At 40.6% G+C, this 27999-nt stretch overlaps 4 protein-coding genes across 5 annotated transcripts; 1 reads left to right on the forward strand and 3 right to left on the reverse strand.

The window, feature by feature from the left end:
• The first annotated feature begins 1042 nt into the window (after positions 1-1042).
• Positions 1043-4057, forward strand: LOC116916645 (serine-rich adhesin for platelets). Its single transcript, XM_032921929.2, has 3 exons — positions 1043-1286; positions 1354-1884; positions 1943-4057. The coding sequence occupies exons 1-3, from the start codon at positions 1197-1199 to the stop codon at positions 3629-3631; spliced, it is 2310 nt and encodes a 769-aa protein (XP_032777820.2). The 5' UTR covers positions 1043-1196; the 3' UTR covers positions 3632-4057.
• On the reverse strand, positions 3807-19410 carry LOC116916654 (glypican-6). Of its 2 annotated transcripts, XM_045170177.1 has the most exons (10): positions 18601-19408; positions 11357-11545; positions 8073-8307; positions 7711-7867; positions 7337-7502; positions 7116-7246; positions 6424-6609; positions 5930-6048; positions 5640-5809; positions 3807-5564 (listed from the first exon to the last, which is right to left on the reverse strand). In XM_045170177.1, the coding sequence occupies exons 1-10, from the start codon at positions 18785-18787 to the stop codon at positions 5131-5133; spliced, it is 1974 nt and encodes a 657-aa protein (XP_045026112.1). In that variant the 5' UTR covers positions 18788-19408; the 3' UTR covers positions 3807-5130. The 2 variants fall into 2 exon arrangements, with proteins under 2 accessions (XP_045026112.1, XP_032777832.2); XM_032921941.2 differs by having other exon boundaries at positions 3807-5809; positions 18601-19410.
• Positions 19411-21676: 2266 nt separating this feature from the next.
• LOC116916655 (DNA damage response protein kinase DUN1) lies at positions 21677-24662 on the reverse strand. Its single transcript, XM_045168598.1, has 5 exons — positions 24054-24662; positions 23640-23949; positions 22850-23558; positions 22344-22767; positions 21677-22260 (listed from the first exon to the last, which is right to left on the reverse strand). Exons 1-5 carry the CDS (start codon positions 24178-24180, stop codon positions 21854-21856), a joined length of 1977 nt encoding a protein of 658 aa, XP_045024533.1. The 5' UTR covers positions 24181-24662; the 3' UTR covers positions 21677-21853.
• A 557-nt stretch (positions 24663-25219) lies between these two features.
• On the reverse strand, positions 25220-27992 carry LOC116916652. The gene is made up of 5 exons (XM_032921939.2): positions 27684-27992; positions 27256-27577; positions 26449-27181; positions 25945-26359; positions 25220-25861 (listed from the first exon to the last, which is right to left on the reverse strand). The coding sequence occupies exons 1-5, from the start codon at positions 27841-27843 to the stop codon at positions 25431-25433; spliced, it is 2061 nt and encodes a 686-aa protein (XP_032777830.2). The 5' UTR covers positions 27844-27992; the 3' UTR covers positions 25220-25430.
• Positions 27993-27999: the final 7 nt, after the last annotated feature.

Consider the following 27999-nt stretch of genomic DNA (forward strand, 5'->3'; position numbering starts at 1 on the left):
TAACATTTCATTTATGCTAGAAAAGTTTAAACACGCAAAAAAGCTACAATAGAAACTGGTGCACGGATCATGAATGGAACATGTATACCAATCCCGCCCTAAGACCTAGAAGATGCTCTTCGGTTGCCACTAGGTGGCGCGTGAGTAGCATATTTCAATGCAATCTATTCATTGCTAGCAACGTTTGCCAAAAGCAACGAAAAACAGCAAACAATTGGGCCTTTTTAAGATAACAGCCTAAAACAAATGATTTCAACGCTAGTGAAACCAATCAAACGTAAACTTCACGTTCGCATTGGCGATTCGAAAAACCGCGGTGTGACCCGTAAGAACCGCGGCAGTTTGCACAAGTTTACACAACAAGTTTTACACAGTTTATACAACAGTATAAGTCGTAAATTATGTGAAAAACCAGTTGTATTTTTGCCCACATCATTACAACAATTTTCTGAATCATCGTTCGTCAATGTTTTCAATATCGAATTCAGTCAGATTGTGGGAACGTGAATCAATTTCGTTGATCAAACCGGCTTTAAACCAGGAGCGCAAGCAGATGAGGGCTTCAACAGTCTCGGGATTAAGGCTCATCCTAGCAATTCCAAAACAATCTTTTCCAGTGCTGAACGCCCTCTCACTGCCTGCACTAGTGGCTGGAATACTTAACATATCTCTAGCCATGTTTGATAATTTAGGCCACTACAGCAATGCCTGACAGCCTGACCTGACTCAATTAAGTCAATTAGTCAAAGTTCGAAGTTCAACTCAGGTCCCACCTGGCAACCATTGGTGCCACTTTACGCTCAACGCGATTTGATTGGTTGATTTGAAATTTCCGTCAAATTTTCAAAAAATTTTCAAAATGGTGGCGGTTCGCACCGGTTTGACCGAATTCCAAACCGAGAACCGCACCGAAGTAAAAAACGGCTAAACCGAACCGACGGTTGGGTGATTTTTGGCCGGCAAACCGCGGTTCGCCCCGATCGAAAACGATCGGGGCCGAGCCCAAGCTCTGGCACTATGCTTCTGCTACTAACTGTTTCTACAGTGTGTTTAGGGATGTTGGTCAAGCCATTCCAAAAGTGGTTGTCATTTATTTTGAATGTTTATGCTTGGATTTTTTATTTTTGCAAGTGAAGCAATGATTGACCGGAGATTTTAATCTTTTAACTATTCTTTTAACCTATTTTAAAACTAAAATGATTCCGGCCGTTCGATTAGCTTCTCACGAAGTTGAAGAATTAACAAAAACCCGTTTTCGTGAAGCTCGCTTGAAACGTTTGCATCAGGTGAGATTTAGAGTGAAATAGTTTTGAACGTAAATAACCGGAATGTGTCACTCAATGCAAATCGTAGGTACGCGAACAATCATCTCAGTTTGCAAAAAATATCCGAGATGCAAGGGAGGAAAAGAAAGAAAAAATTTTGAAAGGTATGGAAATCGAACTAAAGCAAAAAATTGATTCTGAGGTGAAGGCCATGGTTCAAGAAATGGAAGAAGAAGTTTTAACCTGTTTGACTAAGTTTGGTGCCGCCCATGCACGGGCAAATCAAGAAAATGAAGAAAACTATGAGGCTGTTCGTCTGGAACAGTTAACCAAAAACAGAAAGAAAGCCACACACCTAGGAAAAGATGCTTTGAAGGAACTCAAGTTACAGAGGCAACAAACATCTATTGAAAAAAACAAAAAAATACTGCAAAGAAAACAAGCCCTTGATACAGAGGCTGTGAGATCATCTTACATTGCTTCTTTACCACCTGTCCAAGTAGTTGCGGAAACAGTGAAGGAAGATCCACCAAAAGTGATCCGGTTTGATAAGTCAACACTATTTCAGACAGAATATGTAATCAAGGATAAAATAGTAGAAGCAGTTAGAAGTCCACAGGTAATAAAATCCTCTGTCATTGGCTTAATCTTTCATTGCAACAATATTTCTTTTACAGGATGCCAGGCAAGCAGCTATGCTGTCTGAAATGGAAACCAATGAGTTTGTAAAGAAAAAGGAAGAGAAAAAAATTGAAGATGATAAAAAAATTTTGAAAAGAGGAAAGGAAGCTTTGCTAAAGGAAAAAAGTCACAGTAACTATTTACGACTTCTGGAGGAATTGGACAAAATGGAAAAGAAACCTGATAAAGATTGGGACGTCGAGAGCACTTCGACCACCATTGACCAATCATCTTCTGCAACTTCATCTCGAGCTACTTCCCCACCAACCTCTGCATGCCTAAGCACAGACCGAGTGAAGAGTCCACCTACTGAAAATCTTTCAGATGCTCCTCGGTCTCAGTTCACTGAAGAAGCTTGTCGGCAATGGTCATCAGATGAAGTAATGGTTCCAGTTAGAGATAGCACGGCAAGAAAGCTTATCGCTCCACCGAAGCTCAGCGCCAAAGATTCCCAACAGCTTAACGAAATTGGTCATTTGCTTAAGGAACTTAAAGAGGAGCAGGAGCGATGGATTGCTTCCGACCAGGCAAATATTCTGAAAGAAGTTGAATTGAAATCCAGTTCAAGTTCTATTCCGAGCTCGTCGTCGACGTCCGATGGCCTGGTCGTCTTTAGTGACGACGATCTGGAAATCCGTTTTGATGTGACGGAAAAATCGGATACTTCATCTGACGATTCTCGACGTCGCAAGAATCTGGCTGACGCATTGAATGCCATTCGGAAAGAGCGTATTCAGCTGGATAGCATCTTAGAATCCAGCAAGCCAACAAAACGCCCCGGAATTCTTCGTAGACCAAATTCTATGCCGGATTCTTGCGCAACATCAACCCCTTTGGCAAGCAGCAATGCCAAACAAGCAAGCACCGAAGATAATCGAAAGCAAGTTCTGAAACATTACGTCCAAAAGCTGCTAGAAATGAAGAGTCAGGACGTCCGAGAACTCAGCGTTAGTACTTCCTCAAGCAGCAATTCGACATCCACACCGAAATCACTAACAGGATCGATTCCGGCTTGTCGTCCTGCGCCTACTACGCCGGAAGCAGCTGAGTGGTCTACAAGGACAGATTCTTCGCCATCGGCTTACGATTCACCGGCATCCAGTACGGAACAATCATCGTCCAAGATCTCGAATGCCTCTTCCTTGCCCTTGGGAGCCGAAGCTTCCGCTTACCGCAGATCGGAAACTGGCAAATGGGATTCGAGCGGTGCCCCCTTCACTCTGGGCCCATTGTTAGATGTATATAACGACGTCTATCAAGCGTATAACCAACGCTTGCGCGTTCTAGCGGAAGAACGTCGAGCCCATCAACAAACTCCGCCATGGCAAGAGACGCCAACCGAATCGTCTTTTATGTCATTGACTCTATCGGCCACATCGACCGAGCGATCGACGGTCTCCAGGCAACGATCGTGTGGCTTCCCCGGAGATCGTTCCTCTTTCAGCGTCGGGCTCTCCCTTTCCTCTTCTTCATCGGGCAACAGCAGCCGGGAACCAAGTTCTGTTCAAGACTGGGACAAAGTTTCAGTAAGGTCTAAAGTATGCACCTCGCTTAGTAGTACCATATCTGACCTGAAATCGATTAATTTATCCACCACAAGCAGCCAAGATGTTTCCATGCCGGACGTCGATGAAGCACTAAAGCGTCTCGGTCTGCCATCAATGCAGTCTGTCTTAAGACGCTGAAAAACATTCCTCTTTTTTTTTCTTTTCACGAAATTTAGATTTATTTTTATCATTTTTTTATTTTTTCAAATCATTCCCGACAGCAAAATGCAATGTTTCTTCCATGTCAAATAGTATGTTTAAGTTCGTGGTTTTTTTTTCTTTTGGGTAGACCGCGTAAGAGATGGTTTTCACATTTCGTTGAAATTATTTATTCACAGTGTGTCATTTCAAATTCATCCATCAAAATTCACGTGTGTGTAAGTTTGTTTTCTTTAGGAAATGGGACCTACAACGAGAATGGGAATAATGTAAAGTAGAGAGGCGGGCAAGGGGATGTGTAATGATATATGTACAAGACTCACAATGTGAAAAAATAAATTGGCACGCCTTTAAATGAAAACAAAATATATATGAAGGAAATAATAAATTGATGTAAAAACCGCACGACATTGTGGTTACTGAGTGAGGGAGTGAAACATGACCATCACACATGTTGGAACTTACTTTTTTTTTTGTTTGTTTGTTTGGTTTTTCAAGACGGAGTTCACGAAAATGACACAGACATGACAGCGGTGCACTTAAAAAAAAAAGTCGATTCCATTCGACCCACTTATATACAAGTACAAACATATAAATTTAAATTCGTTATTTTTCCCCCCCAAGTTTAAAGAAGAGAAGGAGAATTTTTGTTACATTAAAAATAAAAAAAGGTCAATGGCGGTGAACATCTTCTCTGTGTGCGCAATTCACTTGCAACAGATGGCGATCGTCAACCGAATTGTATCTTGTGAAAATCTTGTTCTTCTCTTTCACACGCCGCTTCACTGCCGAAGAACGGCGAGGGATTTTCGTATTTTATTTTTTTCGTGAAAAAAAAAAAAAAGTTACACGGCATGTGGCTCGCAATCTGCCAAGTTCCAAATTCCTTCTGTCGTCTCACCTTTTAATTGTTTCATTTGGCCGTGACTAGAGAACTAGGCGCCATTTAAAAAAAAAAAAACAAAAAAAATTTCGTTTTTCTCTTTTCCTCTTACATCGCCTTCACATTTCGCTGAATATTTTTTTTTTTTTTTTTTTTTTTGCCACAGATGTGGAACCGTCCTGCGATTGGAAAGGGGTGGAATAAGCTAGCTGATCTCAGTTTTAAGACTATCATCATTATTTCGGGATTTTAAAATAAACTTTGAAACTCGTGGGGGGGAGGCGGGAAAGGAGCGTGATTCATTGAAAATGTACAATCCATAAAAAAAAAAAAAAGGGGGGGGGGTGGGGGTGGGGGGAAAGCCAATAAAGTAGTTGCCCGTGAAGACGGATTTGTGTCGCTGTCTGGGTTTGGCGCGGAATTTGCGTCTCACCCTGAAACTTATTTATATATTTATAAATGTATACCTGTCGCTTGCTTTGGCTCAGAAGAATAAAAAATAATTAAAATTGAAGCAAGTGAAACGATCACAAGCATGCGGGATTTTTTGTTTTTGTTTAAAAAGAAAGGGTTTGCCGGGGATGTCGTGAAACTTTTAAAACATGTTGCCGAGCCACATGACGACGATAGGCACGAGATAGCTGGTCAGCGCTTTGTTGGGACTGAGCGATTGTTGTGTGCTATCGGCCGGCGGAGCGGACGAAGCCGTCGGGACTTTGTTCTCTGGTTTCGGAGCGATTCCGCCCTGCGTGAATTCAATGTCATCGTCTTCTTCTTCATCGTCGTCTTCTGAATTGCCGGCATTATTCCGGGGAATGCCATCGTATGGGTTGGGTTTGCTCTTGGGTTGTTGTCGGTTTGAATCGATTCCGGGGACGGAACTAGCGCCACCGCCACGGTTGGCGCTGTTCGGATTGTGTCCGCCGCTGGGATGTTTTGCCCGCTCGCGGTCCTCATCGTCATCTTCTTCCATCGATCCGGCTCCATCACCAGAACCACTCCCGCTTCCGCTGCCATTGGAGAAAGAATCTAAATGAAAACGGAATAATGGACGTTGATTGGTTGATGCAAAACAATGGAGAGAATGTAGCCGGATATGCCTACCATCCCATTCAACATCCATTCCATTGTAGGCATTCTCCAGTTTGTTGGTTATCAGTCGCAATGTGAAGATCTGATCATTAACAAGAGTATTAGGCCGGCTGCCGTCCAGCGTGACTTCGGGGTTGCCCGTCTGAGCCGCTACACCATCAGCCATCAAAGCGGCAGAGTATCTGTTTATAAGTAAAAACGAACACAACGCAAGACAATAGTTAAACATCCAACATTTCCAGTCGTTTGATTACAAAACAGAAAACCAGAAGCAATATGAAAATAAATAAATAACGGCATACCGAGCCCGTTCGCTGCCATTCCAGCAGTCTCCTTCGGCACTGCCAGCCAATGGGGCGAGTTTCTCATGGGCGCAAATAGTCTGCGGCAGTTTGGACCAATAACCACGACTAGCTTTGACCTGCCAAGCAAAGGGAAACATACACGATAGAGAGAAAGTTATAATACAAATGGATACAGTAGACGAGGGGGTGAAGGATGGAGGGTGTTAGATGGGGAAGGCCTCTCTTTGACAGACTTATCGCTTTAATCTTCTACGAGTCGTGGAACAAACCGAGAGCGACGAACCCTCTTGGTATTTATTTTATTTCTAAGAGTGGGGGATTCGAAAAAATCCGGTTGACTGAACCCAACCAGAGATGTCGCACCAATAAAAGAACGAGGTGGCAAAAGAGCCTTTCCACTTAGGTAACAGAAAAAAATCAGAGGACAAAGGTGGGGAGGGAGGATATTTTGTAAGAAACAAGAGAGACAGCTTAAAAAATAAAAAGCACACCTTCTGTTTAATGTCACGAACGAGGCGATCGAGTGACGTGCCAGCTGCCGTTGTGGGACGGACGTTGGCGCCACCAGTTCCAGTGCCACCACTGCCAGCCCGATCAAATTTCACGCTCTCGAAATTGATCTCGGAGGTGGTTGCACTTCGTTTGCCCAGCCGCGGTTGTCCGCATCCCTTAAACACCTAAAAATAAAAATAAAACATGAAATAATGCACTCAAGTTATTAGAATAAACACAACAACAACAACATCCGTATGAGGCAACGAAACTTGATGCCCGTCTCTCGCAACACCAACAGACGGAATTACATGGCGACCTAGCACGAGGCCATTTTGGGTTTTTTTTTTCGACCCGTCATCAACACCACAATGTCGCCTAATGGCAACTGTCATGACTTTTCAATCTTTGCATCCCCCCACCCCCCCCAAATGCTGGGCGCAATTTTCTCTTTTGATGTTCGCGGTAGAGAAAAAAGAATAAAAGCGCGAGAAAATCAACGGACAACTGTGAACTGCTGAATCATCGCCTCCTCAAAAAAGAAGAAGAGACATATAAAAACAACTTGGCGAAGCGCTGGATAAGTAACTTGCACAACAAGCCAAATCATTTGGAGAATGCACATCAATATGAGAAAAAAAAAAGACGATGAAAATGAAACGCATAAAATAAACACATTCGTCGTAAATACCTTTTGAGAAATCTCGTAGCCATTCTCTTGAAAATTCATAATGGCGTCAGAAATTTTGATATCGATCGGATCGACAACCAGTTCAATATTGAAAGGCCCCAAGAGTCGGTCGGCCACTTTCATCAGGGCATCTATACACGGTAGAAGACAAGATTGACACGTCAAAATAATAAAATTCATTTTTCATTTCGAAATCAAGAGATCAAAAAGACAGGTCTTACCAACGTAGTTGTCCCATTCGACTCCGAGATCAGCGTGATACGCCAGACAACCTTTAAAGACGTTGAGGCAGTAATGACCGCACGGTTTGACCTCGTCGAGACCTTGGCAAACGGGGCACATGGACATTCGCATCACGGCACGCATGCAATCGCCACTCGCTTCCATCTGTTATTATACACACACACACACACAAATTATTTTTAACTTTGTTAATAGAACCGATTAAGATTTCATGTTTTTTGTTTTTGTTTTTTTTTTCGCTCTAAAATAAAAGTGCGAATCGTTAAAAAAACAAATACAACAAACAAGCAGATTCCGGTTTAACGAGTTACGTAAGCACGATAAACAAGTTATTTTTCTTTTTTGTCTTTACCGATTGCATCTTGGCGATGACGTCCCGTCCGACATTCAGCGCCTGTGTGAACGTTCTGGTGGCGACAAAGGAACGCTTCACTTGCACCGATAACTTTTTGGGTACGTCGCCGAACGGCTTCAGTTCTTTCATGTGCGTGTTGACGCAGATCAAATACCTTTATTTTTTTTTTTTTCAAATGATAGGGTAGGTTTGCACGAGGGGGGAAAATTGGAATAGAAAGTCGTGTTATAAATTGTGTCATTATTATAAGTTAAACTACTGTGTACAACAAGTGTATAGAGCCTAACATATTTAGGTAGTTATTGCGGTTTTGTTTGTGTGTTTTCATTTTTATATAATTTTTTAAAATGTATATTTACTTGTCGTCGAATCGAAATTGGGCGTTCAGGACGGTAAACATTCGCTGGTAGAGGGCCGTGAAAAAATGATCCATGGCTTCTTCCAGGTCGAGTTTGCCGCGAGCGTAGTAATCTTCCAGGTCGCGGAAGAGGTCGGTAAAGACTTCGCTGTTCTGTTCGTAGAGAATGCCATAAGTCCGTTTGAACATGTCGTGAAAATCGCGTTTAGAGTTTTCCAACAGCTCACGAAAGAATTCTGGATTTAAAAAAAATAAAATAAAAAATGGGAATAAATACAAAGATCAAAGCACAAACACGTACTTATAATATTCCCCATTAATATTCTAAGCTTCTCACTTTGAAAGACTCACAAAAAATAAAAATTTGATGTTTTATTCATTCAACACGGACGTGTATATAATCAGGCATCATTTGTCAGCATATGGACTGTCGGAATGCTGAAACACTTTTTCGACTCGTTTTCCATCACAGTCATCTCCCCTCTCTTTACTGGACATAAAGTTCTATTTTGTCCAGTAATATGTGCCCACCGGAAAAAAGAAAAGTAATCGCCTGGATTTGAACCAACGCGCTAAAGCTTGCACACGACAATACAGTGAATTACATCAAATACGATACGAATGGTTGGGTTATATATGGTGGGCATAATCCGCTTGTGCGCGACCCTTTTATTTATTTATTTATTTTTTTAAGTTCCTACACCGATGGCCGGGAGCTCTGCCGAATTGCCCTTTGGCCAGTAAGTTTGCCTCTTTATAAAAAAATAAAAATGGATGTTCCCGAAGGCAGTAGCGGGCGTGAACGGGAGAGAGAGGGGAAAACAAAAATAAGCGGGACACAAAGACGCTGTAGGCACCGATCGTTCGATGAGGCTCTTTTTCTTTCTCTTCACCTCTAATGGGTTTGTATAACCCCGGTAACACTTTTGTAGAATTTTATTTTATTTTTTTTTTTTAAGGGAAACTAACCGACATTTGAAAGAGAGAGACCCTGTGTGGATCAACGACACAGGAAGGGAACGCTGCGGTATATAACATAAATATTTAAATCTTAGAGGGGAAGTTTTGTACACACGAAATGAAAAAGAGTCTGGCTGACACTCCTCGCAGGAACGACTGGAACGTTTTGGGGGAGGGAGACGAGAGATGGAAAAAAAACTAAAGGAACGTTGGAGGGGAATAAACACGTGTCACGTGACATCAATCTGGCCGAGGCAGCTCAAAAGAGAGGCTCAAAAGCAAGAAGAAAAAGCCGCCATCTTGGCATCTTCTGGGATACATTTCGTCTCATTCCAAAACGAAAGGGATTTTTTTTTTTTTTTTTTCAAATTTTCCTGGATTGCTCGGCCCAGAAGATGAAGTCTACATCATCTGAAATAAGCCCCAGCTCGGTCCATTTATACGTTTATCTCGGATGAGAATCAATCATCATTTCAAATGTAAAAATAAAAAGAGGGGAAAAAGGGAAGAAGAAACGGCCATCAAGAGCCAAGCGGCTCTGTAATAAACGAACATAATCACGTCAGACAACAACAAACACATAAGCAGACAGACATTCCTGCAGACATTTATGGCCCGAAATTGAACCGTATAGTTACAACTGCCATAAAAAAGAAAGAAAAAATGCCGAATGGAATCGAGAATCCGAAGAAATGTCGTTCAAAGTGAAATTTCGAATTTCTTGATTAACAAAAAACAAAATCCACTTTTGAATTCCCCCTTTTTTTTTTCTTTCTAAACAGAACAACAACAACAAAAGAAACCGAGAGGTTTGAAAAACATTGCTAAAAAGAGAAGGCGCTAGCTCATGCGAGCCACTGATCACGTGTGCTGGCCTCGTCTTGCCCATGTATAGCCATCACGAAAAAGAACAAGAGACTCGAAGAAGAAAAAAAAAGACGATAGGACCGGGATAACGTATGTGTGTTGTCGGGACAAGAGCAAAAAAAAAATAAATAAAATAAATATCAACAACAAGGGAAGTGGAATTAGAAATACCGCGAAAGATGCTTCCATCTGAGATTCAACTAAAACGAAATTCTTTTCTTTTTTTTTTTTTTTTGTTTTACAATTTTTTCGTTGTTTAGTAGACACGCCCGAACTGCAAACCAGATACCCTTATTGTGTGTGTACGCCATGAGTCACAACATTTCTTTCTCTCTTTTCCACAAAGAAGAATCTCCCATTTGGATTTATTTATATTTTTTTTTTCGATCATTTTTCCCGAATGTTTTTCTTTACTTGCGTTGCCCTACACGGCGTTCGTGTGCACACACAAGCGCAGCATCAATATCTCTCAAGTCTCTGTCACGCAGACACAGATGAAAACACCTGTTATTACGTTACAGTGTCAAAAAGAGGGAAAGAAAAATAAAATGACTTATCTTATCTGTGTGTGTGTTGAAGACACGACAAAAAAAAAACGTTAACCAACCTCGTGTTAAAAAAAAAAAAAGTCAATATTATCAATAGAAAAAAAAAAGGTGACTATTAACCAAACATTGTGGTCGTGTAAAAAAAAAGCAGCAACGAGCTGTACACCGTTCGGGAGGTTACATCCCCGCCGGGTATGACAGAAACAACGAGATGAAAACAGTTAAGTGTGGCCATTGGGAAACTGGAAATACGTCATTTGAATATTAACATTTTTTTTCTTCCACGTTTATCTTTTAGATTTTTTTTTTAAAGGTAACTACGAAGTGATTGAATAGTAGCCCTCCTCCCCACTTTGGAAATCTCAAACAAGGAAAATGATGGATGAATGGAGGGCGCGACCGGAGAATGTCGACTTCCAAACGAATATTCTCCACACACACACACACACGCACGCACAAAAGGAAAGTATAAACAAGTTCTAATTAAGGGGCTGAAACCAAATTGACACACACAACGCATTTAAAGCTGTGCGGAGGAAAGAAAAAAAAAAAAGAAAGACGTAAAAGAAGAATAAACATTTCCATTTACGAATTGGAAACGGTGGTGTATACGCATGCAATCAACATTTGTCGACGAATTCCGGCCGCAAAACCCCCACTACTAAAGCATAACGCGTTTAATTTTAAAACACGTGCATCAACATCATTAGATCAAACATCTTTTCCCTCCCGAAATTTAATGAAAATGAACGAAAGTCACGCGACATGTTTCACATTCCCGACGCGAGACAGCGTCCCTTATTTTCTCCCTATTTTTATTTTGCTATCTTTATGATGATTATTATTATTACTTTTCGTCCAGTCAATAAAAAAAAAAGGTGAAATTAAAAGAAAAAAAAAAAATGGTTACCGTCGAATTTCTTGGCTCGGGCGGTGAAGGTGGACGATAGAGAAGAAGAGGCGTCTCGCACCACCAGTTCGTATTGCTGGCGGCTGGCGTCGTTCAGCCGGTTCTCCATGGCCTCGGTACAACATGTCGGTTGCGATGATGATCCAGCGCCGCTGCTTCTCGATCCGCAAAACCGCAACTGATGACTTCCTACACACACACAGAGGGAGAGAGGAAAAAAACAACACGAATTAGCCAGATGTAACACGAGGCACAAAAGAAAAAGGTAAATATATACTAGCACTTTAAACGTAAAAATAAAATAAAGAATAAGGACAAATGAGTCAGATAAATGCTTTCTCTCCTCGTTTTACCATCGGCATTAGCGTGGCTCTTTGAGCCGTTTAAGAACGATGATTTACAGTGGTGAAAACAAGGCAGTCATGGAAGAAGAAAACTCGACGGACGGGACTTTCTATTTTTTTTCGGCTTCATTCAAAAAACAAAACAAAACTAAAATGCATTTCCCTCCTTTCTTCCTTTCTAAATTTTTCTTACAAAGGCGGCGAAAGAGACAATGGGAGGAAACCAGCGTGTATAACGAGATTAATTAGCGCCTGCGCCCAAACACCTCGTTTTCTCACACACACATCCACAAGGTGCCAGTGAATGTACACACACACACTCAAGAAAATACATCGATAACACGGACTCTCTCATTGTTTGATGGCCGAGTGTTTAAAGTGACACTAGGCGGCGTTCAGTAAATAATAATAATAAATTATTTAAAAAAAAAAGGGAATCTAAAATTATAAAAAGAGGCCTCCCGGCCGCGATCGGTTTCCAATTGCTCGAGGCATCCAACCGCTTCGAATCGTTTGCTTTGGTGCGATACACGCTGGCTCCTTTCTTGTATACGAGAAAACAAAGTACAGTTATACTCTTGTCTAGAATTAGAAATAGCAACAACAACAACAGAGGTAACATTTTTTCTCTCTCTCTCTCGTTTGAGAGAAACCAATAGACAGTTGAGCTTCAACAAAAATCGACTTCAGACAAAAACAACCATATGGAGCGGCGTGATAAGAGGCCGCCGCCGTTAAATGCGGGCCAGCGGTCCCGTCCATTAAAGGGACCGAAAAAGGGGATAGAAGGAAAATGAAAGGCCCGCGCGCCATTTTTCTTCTGTATACGGTCATCATCATCAGAAATGAGAGAATGGAATTTGAATGGACTGTGGGGCCGCGCGATTGCTCCGATCTTCCAATTTATGGGAGCGCGTGTCTGCGGATGCGGACGCAACATGTTGTCTATTACACACTCACATATGCTCAACATCATTTTCAGAAAGCAAGAAAAACAACGTTGATGATGAATCCAGACTGACCTACATGCATTCGAGATTTATTTTCTGATTTTTCTCATGTCTTTTCTCCATTAAGTTGAGCGGACTCCAACGGCCAAGAAGTTATTCGATGCCAGCGTGGCGTCTTCGTGAAAATCCATTATTTACTCCGTGGCAATTTCATAGCATCGACCCTTTTTCATTTAATCAAGTCCAATTTCTAAGAAAAGGTCCGTTCAGATAATGCACTTGTGTTATTGCTTGCGTCTTCGATCGACAATGGCGAGTATAAACTTGATACGGGAATGGTAATCCAATTTAAAAAGTCGATTTTCACTACGATGCAATTTAAGAAACGAGAAATCAACGGCTTTATGACAAGTAGGTCTTCTTTCTAACACCATTTTTTTTTTTTCGAGTTGTTTCTAGTTGGTAAAAAAACCGGGGGGGGGGGGCTACTGCGTGTGTACAAGCAACACAAAAAAGAGGGGGAACGAAATGTCGTATCAGCTGTATAATGACTTCCGGAAATTCAGGCTCATGCCAGACATATCGGAAGTGACCTCCCCCCTCCCATCCCCATATCCCCCCTTCCTAAATTTTTTTTTTTTTTTTTAACTTCTAAACAAGGCGATGAAGGAAGGAAGGAAGAAAAACGATTTAAGTTGTACGACTAAGATTTCATTTAAAACTGTTTACATCAAGAGATGGCGGATGATTTTGAGTCGATTAAAACGTAAAAAAAAAAAAAAAGAAGAGACGAACAGCTCCCCCCTCCTTTAAAAATGGCCCGTTCTGGCCAGCCACCTCTTGAAAAAGAAACAATAAAGAATCGGCCAAGTTGACAGGATCGGTCGAACCCCCCCAAAAAGGATCAAAACATCTACGGGAATTTCAAAATTTTGTGTTTTTGTTTTGTCTTTTCAAAACATCTGCTCCTTGACACACGCATATAAATATACACACGCACTATCCAGAGTATTTATTACACAGCTCGCTAGCTATTAGAGCCCCCCCCCCCCTCTTGAAGATGGATGAGATTGGTATATATTGATGTTAGTCTGTGGTAGGGGATTTCTTCTTCATACTTTTAATTTTTTTTTTTTTTTTATGATCCTTCTTCTTCAAAAAGAAAAGTCCGTTTTCTACTTTGTCGCCTCGGTGCGCGAGTGTGGGAAAACCTCTGTGGAGACCAATAAGGGTTTGGAACGCGTTCCGGAATATATACATCCTATGCATAAAGAAAAAACGAAGGGGGGGAAATCGATGGAATGAAGAAATAAGGAAGGTGATAGAGAGAGGGGAATGTACTTGTATTCCTCGGTGGTATTGCAATATAGGCCTATTTCCCAGAGACATTCCAGGCATTTCCCCTCCCTCCTCATTCCGGAACGAAATCCGAAACGACAGTATATATATATATATCTATATATTGGGTGGGATTGCAATTGAGCCAAAAAGGTATGACTATAGTAGTTTAGTGTCCCCGACTGTCTTTTGATTGCGACCCAAAAAAAAGTGTGTTTTATACATTTCCCTACCAGAGAAAGAGAAACATTTAATAGACATACTATGGGAAATCAACTGGAACTGCTGTATAGAATGAGAGGTTACATTGAGGGGCCACACACACACAACTGCAGCCTTCTTTCTTTTTTTTTTTTTACACATGTATATATAGCCTGTGTGTATACACACACACACTCTGGAACCCTCAATAGGTAGAGGGAGTATAGTGGAGACTGGAAGAAAGGCGAGGTTATTGATTAGAGAAGAAACACGAGGGTGAAGCAGTCGGGGGGTGATTCACCGAGGGTGTAGGCTCTTGTGTGTGTTGGGTAAGAAAAAAGAAAAAGTTCTAGGACTGACCCTCCATTTTTGGGAAGACTGTTACAAACGACTGCGATAGAAACAAACACAAGAGAAGAAAAAAAAAAAGAACCTTGGCCAACACAAGAGAGAAAAGATGAAAACTAACAGATAAACCATCGCCCCCGTCCCCCCCCTTGAAGAGAAATGCGCTTCAAACAAAATGTTGGACTGTTATTTCTCTACTCTGAACATTCCTTCCGTCACCAGGGCACGAAAGTTCATTAATAATTGTCTTCAGGAATCAAAACGACTCAATGATTTACAAGGAGGAAAAGAAAATGGTGTCACTCTTCCGGATTGTGCCATTCTTTTTCGAATCATTCCAAAGGGTGTCTTGATGTGTTTATGTTTACGATGTCAACAAATGCAGCCGACGCGTGTCAATGACAGATTCCAATTATTTCTTTTTCTCGAAAAAATGGGGACCGACTGCTGTGCCAGACGGGCCAGCCCAGTCAATAGAGGAGCGCGTCTCTTTTTGTCGACAAGACGGACGGTCAAAATGAATTTTCTCTTTTTCTGAAAGAACACACACACAAAATAGAAGGGAGGTAACCATCGAATTCGGGCGTTGCTCGAGTTCTCCGGTGAGTATGCGTGTTTTCTATTCATCGTTTAGGAATTCCTTGGCGACTTCTATTTTCGGACATGGACCGGTTAGGACCCCCCGAAACGAAATGAAAACGAATAGTCGTAGTTAGAAAAAAAGAAAAAGGGAATTGTAGGCTAACGTAATGTTGACACGGACGGGCCCCCCCACTATCGGCTGGGCCAGCTGCTTGCATCGTACACTCGCAAATGGACTATGGGGGTCGATCAAACAAGGCCATATCAATGTCTTTGTAGAATAAACTAACACGAACATATTTTTAGCTCTCTCTCCTATTCCTATCGTCTCTTTTCTTGCTCTGCATGTCTTCCTGTCTGTCTGTGTGTACGTGTAATGCAGACAGACATGACGGACACACGACGGGGATCCAAACAAGTCTTGAAACTCGTGTTAAGACTTAAACTTGACTAGCGTCTCTGCCTGCCGCAAAAGTTTAACGCGTTCAAAAAAGGAAGTCTGTGTACCAAAACAGAAACACAAACTTCTGCCAGTCAAGAGATTTTTTGTTTTCAAATAAAAAGGGAGAAATTCTATTTTCGAAGATTAGATACTCTCACTACGGATGATGTCCTCTTTACACTGTGCAATCAACGCTCTCGATAAACAAATACGCGGAACAAATGCTGGCCAAGAGAAAAACAAACCATTTTACACGAGACAAAAGAAATTTGGGAAAGAATTTCTACCACCTGGTAGATAAAAGAAAAACAAATCAAAAAGAAACATTTGTCTAAGAAAAACCAGCTACCCAACGTAATAAGAAGGAAAGAAGAAAGAAACAACGGTGATGTCAGACCCTTTTGGAAGGTCGGCGCCACATTGATCAAATGTCCCCCTTCCCACATTTTCATTCGACAGGTCTGAAGAGAGCCCGAACGATCGAAAATCGTTTAATTATTCATAATACTCGTAGCGGCTAAGAGAAACACTGTTAAATACAAAACGAGCTAGTAGGAGCCTCATCCATATTGAAATGAGAGAGTCTTTTCCTTTTTTTTTTCTTCTCTCTCTCGAGGAAGGTTCATATTTCTGGTGTTTGTTTTATAACGTTGGCTGTGTGGTTATCGACCAACAGCTTTCGCCTCCTTCCTCATTATGAATACAGTGAAACAAGACTCGTTCTTTTTTCTTTTCTTTTTTGACAGCGGGAACCGCAGGGAAAATGGGAATTCAGCCAATTTGTAATCAGCGTTTGCACCGCAATTGCACCAGACGGGCCATGAATGTGATCGGACATTGGTTCCGTCATTAGTACGAACTGATGTCGACACAAAAAAAAACGAGCATTTTCAAACAAGACGAGACACAAAGGTTTCTTTTCTCATCAGTTCACAATTGCAGAGGAAAATGTTCATTAACCCCTGTTGATTTTCAATGTCGTGAATCCCTTTTTTTACGTCATCCAACCCCCCCCGCCTACTAGACAAAACTACTTTCAACACACACAAAGTTTCTCATTCTCTCCCTGTGGTTCTTCCTTTTCTACGGCCATTTTGTTTCATTAAGTGGAAACTTCCTAAACGAAACAACTCCGGATGAAAAGACAGAAGTTACCAAAAACAACACACACACACACACAAAATGGTAAAATAATGACGAAAAAAAAAACGTTTTTTTTTTGTTCCATTAAAGTTAATGCCCGGACACGTACTAAATACGCACCCAAAGTTAGAAGAAAAAGGAAAAAAAAAATCCCCCTCCCCCCCGAAATCCAGAAGCCCCTCAAACCACAAAAAGGTAAGAAGCAAAAAATACTTGATGGTATGTGTGTGTGTTGTACATACGGTACTACACCATTTTAAATGGAAGTGAAGAGGAAATAAGTTTTTCTTTTTTACAGTTTAGAAAAACGGGTCAAACATTTGAACAGCTGGGGACTTGAAACCTGCAAATCTATTTCACCCTCATATTTCCCAAAAGGTTTTTTTCCCCCTCTTTTAAATGGAACAAGAATAGGAGGAGTTGTGTGATGACATTCTGACGGCCTAATTGGCAGGGGGTGAACACGCTCATTTCTTTAGCCCAGCAGGTACGCACTTACTCAGGTAGCTACTTTTCTTCAATGACCCTCTGTTGTTAAGAAGCACGTCCCTACGAAAACTTTTTGTTTCAAGACTTAACGAGAAAAGCTCAGAAGCTTAACTCGACCGATTTATTTATTGTTTTTTTTTTCTGCTGAAATCAACCAGTTTTCTTTTTGTTTTGTACCCACCTTTGGTTCTCACTGGATATGCTGAACGGATGACAGGAATTGATTATTTTTCCGAACCCATCCCAATCGCCTTAACGAATAAAAAAAAATGTTCAGCTGCTTCGAAATGTTGAGAAGAAAGAAAGAAAGGATTTTTGAATTCTAGTTGTGAATTGAAAAGGTGCCAACAGAAAAATTCCATGGAATCATATCCGGAATTGGACACGGGTAGCAGAGCCGAAAATTTCAATGGAGCGGAAAACGTTTCGACACAGTGCCGACAACGAGGCGTTCAGGAGGAAAAACTTCTCGGATTTCAATTAACAGCCTCCCCTTCGCCTCCTTTCTACAAGCAATTTAGACATGGCTATATTGTAGCAGTACACAAAAAGTGAGTAGCAGCGAAAAGTTTTTTTCTAACTCTTGTGGAAGAGAAAAACCGGATGGGCCCTGTCACACGTCGTACGGCCGGCCCTTTAAGTTCTACATCGACCGAAATATGACAAGTCTATGAAAAAGAGTCCGGTTGTACAGATACACACGAAATAAAGGCTTCCGGCATCCGCCCCAAACGATGGAGAAACACGTGCTAACGGTGCGCAAAGAGAAGCTTTTAACAAAAAATGAGTTTTTTAACATCGAAAACACGAAAAAAGGTAAGGACATGTCAAGTGATTCTCACATTCAATAACGTTTGAATGATGATGGCATTGTTCAATAAAAATTCCTAACCGAAACACGTGATCGATAAATTAAATGGAGGCCAAGACATTTCCGTCAGCCACAAAAGAAAAAATGCCGACTGCAAATAAACGGAGGGAAACGGAAAGACTTATTTCGTCCTTTTTTCTCGGTAGACACTCAAATTGGTATATTAAATAACTAGCTAGTAGAGAGACACACACACACAAAAAAGGATTGAAGGTCTAATGATATAAACACAGTTGCAACAAGTCCTCCTCTTTGAATTGGGCATTCATTGTCTTACTTTTTGCTAAGCACCTGGATTCGTTGGCTTTGTTTTCAACAATTTTTTGTGTTTCACGATGCTCACGGCTTCACGTGATTATAGGGCAAGTGATAATGCGTTTCAACGATTGACACGACTAAAGACTTGCACAAATAGTCCCAGTTCAATCAGACAAACATCACACACACAGATAAAACGAGACTTTTCTAATCAGTCACACGATCGAGATTTTCAAGGCTGGCTAAAAAAACTATTGAACATTGATTGTTTATTTTACCTGCTGCAATGGGTAGTTGGGATTGTGGCACGTCTCGGTCGGGCAATCCCTTGGCACGATAGGCTGAACGAACCGATGAACAGGTCACGTTGTTACTGGGTGATGTTGGCAGAGAGGCGTTAACGATGGCGAACCAAATCAGCAACAGGAGCCATCGGTGAGGAAAGAAAACTAAAGGGGAAGCCATTTTCACTTTGTGAGGGCAAAGTTGGTGAAAACTTGTTGCTCTTTTTTCGAGTTTTGGCACGATGCGCCTCCAACGGCGTGGCGAGGCAGAGAAGAATGGCCGCTGTCTTTTTTTAGTTTTAAATATTAAAATAGAAAAACCACAGGGAAATCTGTATTTTAAACTCTTTTTTTCTTTTCTAATTTTCTTCCCCCCTTTTTTTTCGACGGCCTTGGAATGTTTTCGAGATGGAAATTTATACAAATCACTCCCGGCTGCCGGACGGATGAATCACCATCGTTGTTTTGTTGTTTACGGAACTTTTCAATGGCTCTCTCTATCTCTCTCTCTCAAACTGACCCAGAATGAAACACACGAGGGGTTGAAATTGATAAGTGAATTTTGCACACTGCCGACCAAAACGGAAACGATTGAAACAAAATTTCTTGTCAAAACTTGGCTTGCAGCAACGAGGATGGGAAACGGAATATGAACAAGCGAGGAGAGACAGGACGCGGCAGGACGCACACGCGAACCGATCGTTACTTGACTCTCGACTGATTCGACTAGGAACTTTTGCAGCGAAACGAGAAAGTCCCTCCTCCCCTTTGCCTTCGTCGCTATCCAAACGACAACAGCACCAAACAGACTGCGCGCGTCAATGGCGCCAGGCTTTGATGCCTCAAGGGTTTGGAGGGGGAGTAAGCAAAATATTCGAAGAAATTGAAGCGTTTACGCCATCTAGTGGTCGCATTTTAAGTACGAAAGCGATTGTCCGTTTTCTGCGATGTATATTTTATTTTTACATAAAAAACCGCCAGGTTTTGAAAAGATTTTATATTCTTGATTCTGCGGTTAATGTAGCACCTACAACGATTCAGAATATAAACTCTGTACCACACCAATCAAGACTTTTATGAGTGTTTTTCGTTGGATTAACAATTTCCCAGAAAATCTACCTGTACGCTATTTGTTCATTTTGCTTTTGCGAGAAAACCATAACAACGAGCTTGCAGCTCGCTATTCCTGTAAAAATCATCACGACAATCCTTGCAATCTTATCTCTATTATACTGAACTTGCTTGCTGCTTGCTTCATGATGACAACTAATTTGAATTTCAGCTTGGCAGCAATTCAGCTTGACTATAAGCAAATAGCATGATCAACAAGTGGCCGGCCGGAACATTGGCGTCTCGATAACCGACTTTGAGTTGGTCATTTCTATAATATTTTCTGCTTTTACACGGAATATAAAAACAATGAGTGCCTGAATTGTATGTGAAAAAAAATACTGAACGAGAAAACATAAAAGATAATGCCACAATTTTAAAATTGAATTTTGGAAATTAAAATTTCGAGTTGGAATGACACATGTCAGAAGCTTTTCTGCGATAGATGAATATAGGCAGCCGCATAGCTAATCTGAAATTATCGATATTTCCCTGACTTTTAAGTTCGTCATCAGCGACTAACAAGTTATCGAAAATGCCTATCAATATTTCATTTCCGAGTCCCAAACCTCTCCCAGGAAAGAAGAAAGATTTTCCAAGTGTATCAGCGCGGATCAATTCTTTCGGTGACCGCAAAGCTGTTTCCAAATTACCGGCCCCAGTGTTTCTGGAGCTCCTGAAAAACCCAACAATGGTTCCAAACCTGCCAACGCGCGAGCCACGGTTCGCACGACAGTTAAGCAAGAACCTCAACAACCGGCCAAGAAAGACGCGGCCAAACCAACGCAGCCAGAAAAGACGAAAACCGTACCTTTCCGTGCTCGACCTGTTCCTGCTAGGTGCCTCAGTGAGTCTTTATTTTCCTTTTTCAACACAATGTGTATTAAAATTCTTACGTTTAACCTTCTTTCGGCTTTCCTCTAAATCTAAACTTGCGAAGATGTCCTTCCCCAATAGCAAACCAAAGGAACTGGGCGGTGAACCCTTAAACGGAGTTGTTCGTTGTTGTATGTGGGAACTAACCAATTCATGTTTCCTTTCTGTTTCAATTGTCTTCACGGCACAAGCTTGCGTTGCAAGTGATGGGATGGTGAGCAATACTGCCATCTCTCACTAGCACGCACTCGCCGGAAGAAGACCATCATGAGAGTTCTCGTGGTGATGGCAGAGTTTAAAGGTGGTCCTCACCTCTGCGACAATGCGCAATTACCTTTAGGGGGAAGTTTTTCCTTAAATGAGCCAACCAGTTCTGGAAGTGCGCTACTGGCGAGACATCTAAGCAAGTATTCTTCTCTTTTTTTTTCCACTTTTCTTATTATTTTTTTTTTATCGTTCTTGTTCGGCTTGTCTTAGTTAATTTACTGTTCTTTCAGTTTATTACAAACAAAATTTTAAACCATTGTGATTATCCTTTTTTTCTTTATTACTAATCGGATTTCAATCCAGTCCGTGCGTTATTCAGAGTTATTCTCAAAGTAACTCTAACCTGCAAACTATTACACTTATTCAGTAAGCAACTCCACAATTATCAGGCGAAGACGGTACGGTATAGTAGAGAAGATGGCCGAGACGAGCTTTGAAGGCCAGTTTCTCATTCATTAAGACAAAAAAAAATTTGAATTACAAAAAAAAAGGCAAACCCGCACAAACATTAAATTAACAGTACGCTATACACTATTCAGTTTCGCGATACAAATAATGCCGAAACAAATATCAAGCGCTTACCGGTTGCGAAACTAGAAAAAAAATATGTTTTCTTGCAGATTTTATGTGCGTTGTTTCATAAACGTCGATAATTTTTTAAGCTTCAGACATTCTGTTTTTTACACCCATCTTCATTTCGACTCCAGTTTCTTTTGTTTTCTAAGCTACGATAGGATAATCGAGGGCCTGATGGGATCGTGGTTCGTGGGTTTGATTTAGTGCGATAGCAAACCTAATGAAATTTTATCGAATTCACTTTTTGTTCAAGATGTGCAGTGTATTGAAAAGAACTAGTTCTAATAAACAACTAAAAATAAAAACTGATCTACAAGCTATATATGGAATACTTGGCACACGTAATCAACAACAATTTGGATCTCCCATCGTCCATCGATTAGTATTGGATATCATACATGCAGAATTGTCTTTTCAGTTACTCAGCAGTGAATTCAATAACAGTGCCTTCGGTATTAGCTCTGCAAAATCTAATGTATTTAGTTAGGCATGCTTCCCATTGCATTGTTTGATCAACCCTCTGACCCACAGCAAAACCATTGATGTTTTCCTGAACACTTGTTAGTAAGTTCACAAGATCCTTTTGTGATGTACTCTTCAAATATTCATCAGACAAAGCCTGACAGAGAGCTTGAATGAACCAAGAACCTCCACTTTCTCGGTAGGATACGAAACCAGGTCCAGTTGCTTTGATTGTTAGGAAATCCATAATTTGAGGATTCCTGCGAGCGTCGTCCAAAATTTTCATTTCTTTTATCTGTTCTTCGGTATAGTTGGGGGTGTCCTTCTTAGCTAAGTTAACTGAAGAAGGCGTTTCCAATCGACCTGAATGATAGTGATACAAAATCAAATTATTTTGCATGAAGGGTATTGATGAACTGAAGAAGACGAGAAAATCCGTTCCAAACCCATCATATGCGCGTAACCGACACGAGGAAGGGAGCGCAGCCTTGAAAAGATGGTCGGTGGATTGGCGATAGGAGCAATTCCCGTTTTGCTCTGTTCCAGGAGTCCTTGACAAGTCTGAACGATGAAGATTTTGGGTTTGCCATAGAGAGTGGGGCAATTATTCAAAGAGAACTCGTATTTTAATTCATTTGTGTTAACGAATCTGCCGTCGTAGCATACAATTGCGTTCTCAATTCCATGAGACATAAGACATACAACAAGGCAACCATAATCCTTGAAATTTCTTGTGGCCAGACTGTTGATTTCAGATTTCAAATCAAATGAACTTAGATTCTTGTGTACTTCAATGTTGAAACCAAGCTTTTTAAAGATATCCTCCAACGTATCTCGGTCTTTACTACTCCCATAACGGGAGCAATGTAGCTAAAAAAATCCAATAAATAAATAAAAATGGGGAACTGAAAAAATAAAAACAGTGTTTGACAGATGAGAATTTCCTTGATACCTCACTATCTTCGAAATTTTCCTGGTTGACGATTACACAAAGACCCGGTTTATCATGACTGTATATGTTGTAGTCATTGATGGGCGCGAAATAAGCATTTGCAAGAACTTTTTCTAATGCTGGGCGTTTGATTTCTTCGAACTTCAACATCGACTTTATAAGCTTTTCCAACTCGACCTCGTCGTTGTCGTTCTTATTGGGAACGAATGGAAGGTTTCCTTTATAGACTGAATAATTTGGATCGCAAATGTTTGTTTGGCGAGAATTTGCGTTGTCCCCGAATGGATGTTTGGACTTAAGCACATAGTGATAGAAACAACCAAGGATAAAGACATCCAATTTTTTGCTGAGAACTTTTTCCACATTTCGGCTTTCCGGTGCCTCCCATCCTTGTGATGCGGCAGATCCCGATAAAAGTTTCTCAGAAGAATCACGCTTTCTAGTAAGGCGAAAATCTGTTATTTTAACCACAAATCGATGAGAGCTGTCACCTGTTTGATTAATTTCCTTAATGAGAAAATTATTGGGCTTTATGTTTCGATGGACAAAGTTGTTTTGGTGCAAGTAATCGAGCCCTCTTGTTGCCTGTCGCAAGATTTCTTTCGCTCCTAACTCCTCAAGAATTTCATTTTTCATTGGAACTTCCTTCATGAGGTCTTGATCTAGAAGATCTGCCACAGAACACAGACAGCGTTCTGTTGCAATGTACCTGTGTATATAATTTTAAGTATTTATTAGGTAGGCTAAAGCCAAAAATCTATGTATATAAACGGTGACTGTTGAATCCTACTCGAAATCCTTGTCCCATTCGTGAGCAATATATCGGATAAAATTTTCGTGGACCTCCAATTCTGTCAATACTCGACGTTCTCGCTCTAATTCTTTTCGGGTTGTATCGCTACGGATCGTTTCTATTTTTAAGATGGCAACTGGAACATCGCAGTTGTAGAACCCATCAAAGATTTGTCTCTTGTTCTCTTGTGCACTTTTATCTTTTTTTGCAAGATCGTGAGAAAGGTGCAAATATTGGGGAGTGTTTTGGCTTCCAATGTTAACCCAGAAAAGCTTACTTCCTGGATAAACTGGTTCTTTTACTCCCTCTGTGAAAGTTATAAAACACAAACGAAAGTATTTTACTAACGAAATGTTTTTTGGGTGCTTCTATATGTATAATGAAATCAAATCGAATGACACTGAGACATACCAACAGCTGAAGTGGTTTCATTTGGCGCATTAGTTTGCGGAGTCTCTTCTTGTAATGTGGCTGGTGTTTCATTTCGTTCGGTTCTACTGGACGAAGCGTGTGGGTCTTTTACCAGGTTGGATGACATCCTGTATTCTTGGCACTATTTGTTCACTCTTCTTAGGATCCTCTATGGCACAATGTAAGGTCAACGTGGCACAATGTTTTTCAAGTAGCCTGATTTTCTCCTATTCTTTTGCAAACTGATTGTTGCTAACTCAACTGGAGGCGTCCTGAAATCCGACTCACGCGAAATGGTTTCGAAACAACGATCCTACCATACAAAAATAAGAAAGAGAGACCCGAGGCAATGAAACGTTCCAAATCAGGAGAATTTTAGCCCGAAAGCGATATACGATGGCGGACATCTTGTTTGGACATCCCAAAATAAAAGGCTCAATCTTGTTCGTTCGTTTTTGGGAGTGAGAAGAAGAGAGCAAAAGAGAGGACGCAACGAAGGAGAAATAGAGAAGGATTGGGGGGAGGGAGGGAAGAGGTTTGACTTTGTCGCTCTGGTATCAAACAACCAACGGCTCCGGGAAATTCACCATCATAAAATCTAAAAAAAAACGCCACGCTGTAAAATTCTTATCGTGGTTGTGCACTTTAGATAAACAACCAAACCCTCAGACACATCCATAAAAATGCGTAAAGAAACGAAACTTAAAAACAACTATTTTTCCCGCTCCACACACTCCTTTTGCTCCACTCCCGCGTGAAAATTTGGGACTCGCCCATGTAAAGGCAAAATGAAAAAGGATAACTTCTGGTGACATCTAATGGTCCCTACGTCAAGTAGCCATACGTGTGAAGTAGGCTAATAAAAATTTCATGTTGGAAATTCGAATTCCGAGGTTAAAAAAGACATGTGACAAAGGACAAACCTTAAGTAAGAACATAGGCAGCGGCATGGCTCATCCGAATTCATCTATTCCCGAATTAATAATTCTCCTGACAGTAAAGTTTGCCCTCAGCAACTTACCATCAGTTATAGAAATTTCTTGTCCATATTTCATTCCAGTCTCCCAGAATCAAAGAAGATTTTTCCAGGTGCTATTCGAAATTCTCGTTCAATCTCTTTTTCCTGTTTGGTATATACTCGATATCTTTTATATATGTCCCTCTGATTGGTGTTTGGTCAAGGCGTCCGATGTATTGGCTAGAGATACAGCATATTATAGGTGACAATTTCATGCACCGCAAAAACATTTATAACACAGGCACTAATTAATCAACAGAGTGATCAACAGAGCAATTTGGATCTTTCGTCGTTTAGCACTAGGCATTATATTTATAAAATTCAAACTAACCCTTTAGGATGAAATGGTAATCGTCCTTTCAGTTTCTAAATTCAACGTTAATGTCTTTGGCTTTACATTCGCGAAATCGAATGTATTTACGCAGACATGCTTCCCACTGCATGGTTTGCCACCAATCTATTCGTTCTGAAACTTCGTTGATTTTCAACTGAACACTTCTAAGTAAGCCTTCCAATTCCATATGTTTTCTACCCTTTTCTTTTTTCTCGAAATATTCTTCAGACAAAGTTTCACAGAGAGCTTGTATGAAAGAGCTACCTAGATACTCTTGCACTTGCCCATTCTTATCCTTATCGACTAACCGGTAGGACACGAAACCAGGCAGGGTCGATTTGATTGTGATAAAATCCATCAGTGGAGGATTCCTTGGGGCGTCTTCTAAAATTTCCAAAACCTCTTTTAACTTTTCTTTTTGGTTGTTAGGATCGATTTCCTTGTTTGTCGATTGATCTAGAAAACAGGACGTAAAATTATATTATTCTGCATCAGACGGAATGGATGAACTGAAAAAGATTAGCAGTTAAATTACAAACCTGTAAAGTACTGGTAAATTCTATTAGGAAAGTAGAGCTTTGAAAAGAAAGACAAATGAGTGGTGGTATGAGGAACGATATCCGTTTTGCTCTGTCTGAGTTTCCCCTGACAAGCCTGAACGATGAATATTTTCGGTTTCCCATAGAGGCTGGGGCAATTATTAAAAGAAAACTCGTTCTTTAGTTCATTAGTGTTAACGTATCTACCATCGTAGCATAGGATTGCGTTCTCAATTCCATGAGACAAAAGACATACGATCAGGCAACCAAAATCACTGAAATTTCTTTTGGCTAGAGCGTTGATTTCAGATTTCAAATCAAACGATTCTAGATTTTCGTGAACTTCAGTGTTGAAACCCAGTTTTTTAAACGTATCACTTAACGCATCTCGGTCCTTGTCGCTCCCTTCACGGTTCTGGTAAAATAAAATCAAATAAATAAATAACGATGAGAGAGAATTAAGAAAAACAAACGATGGTAGGCATAAGAAATTTCTTGATATACCTTTTCTTCAAGACGAAAAACCTGCTGATTAAAGATAACACAAAGACCAGGTGACTTATAATCCTCGTATAACTTGTAATCTTCAGAAGGATTGTAATAAGAACTGTCTAGAACTTTTTGTAATGTTGGGCGTTCGTCTTCTTTGAACTTCAACATCAGCTTTATAAGCTTTGTCACCTCTTCCTCGTCCTTATTTTTGGGATTGAATGGAGGTTTGTCCTTATAGACAGAATAATTTAAATTCTGAATGTTTGGCACACGCTGAGCTTCATTGTCGCCAAATGGATGTCTGGACTTTCCGTTGTTGTCTCCATTCTTCGACAGCGCAATTAGGACATAGTGATAGAAACAACCGAGAATAAAGACATCCAATTTTGTACTAGGCTTTTCATCCTCGTTTCTGCTTTCCGGTGCTTCCCATCCTTCTGATGCAGCAGATCCCGATAGCTTTGAATCGTTATCAGGATCATATTCCCTGGTCAGTCGAAAGTCAGTAATTTTAACCGCAAATTGGCATGCATTTTCGGAATTAACTTTCTTAATAAGGAAGTTATTTGGCTTGATGTTGCGGTGGATAAAATGGCTTTGGTGTAAATAATTGAGTCCTCTCGTGGCTTGGCGCAGGATTTCTTTTGCTTGTAAGTCCTTCAGAATTTTTTCTTTCATCGGAATTTTCCGTTCCGCATCCAAAAGATCTGCCACAGAACACAGACACAGTTCTGTCGCAAGGTACCTGTGTAAATAATTAAAAAGGTGTACAAATTAAAGCAAAGAGTAAAAGAATAAACGGCTGCTTTTCAATCATACATAAAATCCAAGTCCATTTCGTGAGCAAAATAGTGGATAAAATTTTCCTGGACCTCCAGTTCTTTTAAGATTCGAAATTCTCGTTCAATCTCCTTCTTTTCCTGTTCGCTGTGGACCAGCACTGTCCTTACCATAGCAACTGGAATATCGCAGTTGTAGAACCCACTGAAGACTTCTCTCTTAATCTTTCTTGTAGAAATATTTGCTTTTACTTTGGTATCAACGGGGCGATACAAGTATTTGAAAACAGGCTTTCCGTTTTCGCTTTGATCGTAACGGAAGAAAAGCTTACAGTTATCGCCGTTATTCACTGGTTTTCTATCTACAATTAGGGTATATATAAAATGTAAATGAAAAGCTTTTTACTAATGAAATGTCTTTTGGTTTTTTGTTTCCACTTTGAATAGTCAAGTAAAACTGAAACGTACCAACAAATGGAGTTTTTCCCTTCTGAATGTTATGCAATCCAACTGGTGTTTCATTTCGTTTGGTTGTGCTGGACTCCTTCTCCTGGATATTGCTCTCGGTTGTGAATCGGTTGTGAGCTGGAGCAGTACTCCTAGAGTCGTCAACCTGTTCAGACGACATTCTGTGTTCTACGAACCTGGTCCGTTTTCTTTTTCTTCAGATGTACCAAAGCAGTATTCGGTTGATGTGACCTAGCATTTGATAAATAGCCTTATTCTGCCCTAATCTATCTTGTACAACTTGTTCTGTCCGTTAACTGAACACGTTCTGATATCA

This window comes from Daphnia magna, linkage group LG2 (assembly GCF_020631705.1).
Source record: "Daphnia magna isolate NIES linkage group LG2, ASM2063170v1.1, whole genome shotgun sequence".
Classification (NCBI taxonomy): Eukaryota; Metazoa; Arthropoda; class Branchiopoda; order Diplostraca; family Daphniidae; genus Daphnia; species Daphnia magna.

Excerpts from the sequence above, each read along its gene's own strand:
- LOC116916645 (XM_032921929.2), top strand. The coding sequence starts at position 1,197 with ATGATTCCGGCCGTTCGATTAGCTTCTCACGAAGTTGAAGAATTAACA. Across the intron at positions 1,287-1,353 it reads GCTTGAAACGTTTGCATCAG|GTACGCGAACAATCATCTCA; the intron begins GTGAGATTTAGA and ends TGCAAATCGTAG. Across the intron at positions 1,885-1,942 it reads AAGCAGTTAGAAGTCCACAG|GATGCCAGGCAAGCAGCTAT; the intron begins GTAATAAAATCC and ends TTTCTTTTACAG.
- LOC116916654 (XM_032921941.2), bottom strand. The coding sequence starts at position 18,787 with ATGGCTTCCCCTTTAGTTTTCTTTCCTCACCGATGGCTCCTGTTGCTG. Across the intron at positions 8,308-11,356 it reads CCGAGCCAAGAAATTCGACG|AATTCTTTCGTGAGCTGTTG; the intron begins GTAACCATTTTT and ends TTTTAAATCCAG. Across the intron at positions 6,049-6,423 it reads TTCGTGACATTAAACAGAAG|GTCAAAGCTAGTCGTGGTTA; the intron begins GTGTGCTTTTTA and ends TTTGCTTGGCAG.
- LOC116916655 (XM_045168598.1), bottom strand. The coding sequence starts at position 24,180 with ATGTCATCCAACCTGGTAAAAGACCCACACGCTTCGTCCAGTAGAACC. Across the intron at positions 23,950-24,053 it reads TGAAACCACTTCAGCTGTTG|AGGGAGTAAAAGAACCAGTT; the intron begins GTATGTCTCAGT and ends TAACTTTCACAG. Across the intron at positions 23,559-23,639 it reads GAATGGGACAAGGATTTCGA|GTACATTGCAACAGAACGCT; the intron begins GTAGGATTCAAC and ends TTATATACACAG.
- LOC116916652 (XM_032921939.2), bottom strand. The coding sequence starts at position 27,843 with ATGTCGTCTGAACAGGTTGACGACTCTAGGAGTACTGCTCCAGCTCAC. Across the intron at positions 26,360-26,448 it reads TTTTTCGTCTTGAAGAAAAG|AACCGTGAAGGGAGCGACAA; the intron begins GTATATCAAGAA and ends TTATTTTACCAG. Across the intron at positions 25,862-25,944 it reads AATTTACCAGTACTTTACAG|ATCAATCGACAAACAAGGAA; the intron begins GTTTGTAATTTA and ends CCTGTTTTCTAG.